Here is a 3,308-nt window from a genome sequence, read left to right on the forward strand (position 1 = left end):
GTCACAGAAGGCTCCAACTATGAAGGACGTAGCTTGTCAAACAGACACACAGAAAGGCAGCTTACGATGCAAAACTGTTATCCAATCACAGCAGTGGGTGTTTACTTCCAAGTCTTCAATGCGGCACACCCATAAAAACCAGCGTTTCTCGAGCAGGCCTCAAAACCAGGGTAGAAAATAGTTAGAGCTCAATACTGTAATCACAAAACGTTTTACCATAATAATGCAGGGAACCACTCGTTATACATTATAGGAGTGCACGGGTACTATTTTGGTGATGTAATTTGTTTCACGCGCAGTGTACACGGACCCTCGCGTATGAGTAAAAACCGAAGTATAACCAAAGTAAAAACTTTGGCCTTAAAGCAAGCTAAACATACGCAGCGCGCACGTTTGTATTGGTGCAGAATGAGAGAGACACTTACAGCCTAGCGCATTTCACCCAGTCTGCTAGTTTCACTTCTGCTTTAAATAAAGTTGTGTATGCTTGACGTTTAAAATAAATGCTGTTTATAGTGAAAGCCCCTATAATTTTTGTTTGTTTTATATTTACGATTTAGTTTCATTTTTACGAGTACGAGTACAGGAGCGCAGTATCGGCCCGATACCGATACCAGTATCGGTGCATCCCTAAAATCCATTGACTACATCCTGCTGCACATTGGTGACAGAATAGTACATGCCCACATGCAACATGGTTGTAACTTTAATGCCCTGGGATAATAAAGAAGAGGCTGTGCATTACAGTGATTTTACCATGGTTATAAGGGCTATAAGGCACGACACGAAGGCTCATGTTAAATCACTGTAACCGAGGCCTCAAGTTCTGTATTGCTTTTATATAATAGGGCTTTATGATGAACGGGACAGAATCATGGAATCCTGACATAAAAACGGAATTATTGTATAACATGGAATTTGGCAAAGTTTGGATGAATAAATCAAAAAGTAGTGCTGTACCATTTTTCAAATCTCAATATGGACAAGTGTCTGTTAATAATAAATCAAAAAACGACATACTTTCAGTTAATTAGATACGCTTTTTGATTACTAAAATTGTATTTAACCATTTGAACAGAATCCAGAAAAGTTACAAATGAAAAAAAAAAAACGAATCCAAAAGAATAAAATGGAAAGAATTTTTTAAAAAATGGGTAATTTGGAAAACATTTAATATTTCATAGGGCCCTAATACCCTAATATAACAGCACCAGCAATATATTATAAGACACTAATATATATATATATATATATATATATATATGTTATTTAATATAATAATTAATTATCTTTAAAAAAAAAAAATTTTATGGTCAAGTAATGTAGTTTATTAGTCTAATTGTACATTTTATTGTAGGTAGTAGGTGTTAATGTGCAGTCACACCTGTGCATATATTGGTTATTTTACAACAATTAAGCACCCTCTCCCAAATTTTCATTATCATAATGCAAAAAATAAATCAATAGAAAAAAAAAAGAAAGAAGTAAAAGTCATTACTGTATTGTGAGACATTGAGTTCTAGGGCTCTCAATATTTGTATACTCATTTATTTAGTAAAAATGAAATGTAATACATAGATTTTTTTTTTCCAATTTAATATTTTAATACTTAATATATTAAATGCTTCATTATTCTGAAAACTATGTCATGATAAAAAAATTAATAAATAAAGGCCAAGAAGGTTAACGTTTAAAAAAATTAAGACATAATTTTCTTTAAGCGAAATATATTAAATTCTTCTGATTTTTGGGGTAAAATATGGCCTGGAAGTGCTTTTGACAGGCTTCATGAGAGTCACCTCTTTGCATTAATCTTGTTACCTTTAGACGACCTCTGCCCTGGGCCGTCAGCGCTCATCCGAAGCGTAAGGTAGAAGACGTCAGGCCAATCTTCTGGGCTTCCCGACCCAAAAGCTACATCTACAGGACGCAAGACTGGGATGATTTCCCCAACGGAAGATGGTACATACATTTAAATGTTTCTATTCTGAGTTTTATGTTTGGGTAGTTAGAGAAAAGTGAAGGACCGTGTTTGCCGTCTTGTCAGGGGTAACTCCTCATCACCAGCTTTTGGCGAGCTGACAGACTACTACCTGTTCTACCTGAAGAGTAAGTCTCCCAAAGAGGCCCTCCTGCAGATGTGGGGTGAGGAACTAATGAACGAGGGGAGTGTGTATGAAGTCTTCACCAACTACATCACTGGCCAAACCAATCCCAGTGGACACAAGGTAGAGTCGTACAGCCAATGTCAGAATACAGCCATGCACAGCTGGACTGTATGAGGGTATGAATAAGAGCAGAGTGCTGTTAACTGTGCTAGGTGTATTTGTGTAGGCACAGGTGATTTATGTGAAGGAACATCGAGTGATACACAAATACAGAGCACAGCATGAACCAGAAGTCAAGACGAGGAAGAACTTATGAAGGCGTGTTGTTTGGATCAACACAAAGGAAGCTAATTATTTGTGGTTGCCAAACGATGTCACAACTAGGCACATTTTGCACATTAATATTGAATTCAACTGATGTGCAGAGGTCTGTTTATCAGCAAACGTGATTCATTCATTCAGACCGCTTAACTTAGTGATTGATATCGGGATGTGACGAGACTTTCAACTAGCATAAATTGACTGAACAATGATATACAGTTTCCGTGATGTAATATTTTAATCATACTGCCCCATTCATGCCATCAATATTCGAGTCCTGTATGTGTCTTAAATAATTTATATACAAACACTACTCCATTATTGCTTTCTGCTTTGCGTAGGTCATGTGTCTGCCGTGGAACGACGATCCTCTGGCTCCGGAGACCAACCTGCTGAAGGATGAGTTGGAGAAGGTGAACCGCAGAGGGATTCTGACCATTAACTCTCAACCCAACATTAACGGCAAACCCTCATCCGACCCCATTGTGGGCTGGGGCCCTGCGGGGGGATACGTCTTTCAAAAGGTCAGCAAAAATATGCAACAGCGCTATGAGAATAGGTCACTCGAAAATGAAAAGCCAGGCATATTTTATTCTGTGCGATGTAAAATAAGATGTTTTCAAGAAAGAGCGAGTGAACTGCTTTTTCCATAAAATGAAAGGTGAACGAGGACTGGGTTTGTTGAGCTCAAAAAATGACCATATGACTTGTGTGTTGTATTCTGAAGTCTTCTGATAGTTTTGTGTGAGGAACAAACTGAAATTTAAAGTGCCCCTATTATGCCTTTTCGAATATTACCTTTCATCAGTGTGTCATGTAGCTGTATGTGAACATAAACTATCTGCAAAGTTGTAAAGCCGATAAATAGTGCGCGATAAA

At 37.6% G+C, this 3,308-nt stretch overlaps 1 protein-coding gene across 1 annotated transcript in view; it reads left to right on the forward strand.

Annotated features, from left to right (window-relative positions):
- The window catches only part of mthfr (methylenetetrahydrofolate reductase (NAD(P)H)), a 14,982-nt gene that overhangs the window by 9,295 nt on the left and 2,379 nt on the right, over window positions 1-3,308 (forward strand). The window contains exons 7-9 of the mRNA XM_016515643.1: window positions 1,828-1,962; window positions 2,048-2,228; window positions 2,771-2,953. Of these exons, the coding sequence (XP_016371129.1) occupies window positions 1,828-1,962; window positions 2,048-2,228; window positions 2,771-2,953 (499 nt within the window). The remainder of the gene's footprint in view (window positions 1-1,827; window positions 1,963-2,047; window positions 2,229-2,770; window positions 2,954-3,308) is intronic.

This window comes from Sinocyclocheilus rhinocerous, unplaced genomic scaffold (genome assembly GCF_001515625.1).
Source record: "Sinocyclocheilus rhinocerous isolate Xijiao unplaced genomic scaffold, SAMN03320098_v1.1 scaffold1048, whole genome shotgun sequence".
NCBI classification, from domain to species: Eukaryota; Metazoa; Chordata; class Actinopteri; order Cypriniformes; family Cyprinidae; genus Sinocyclocheilus; species Sinocyclocheilus rhinocerous.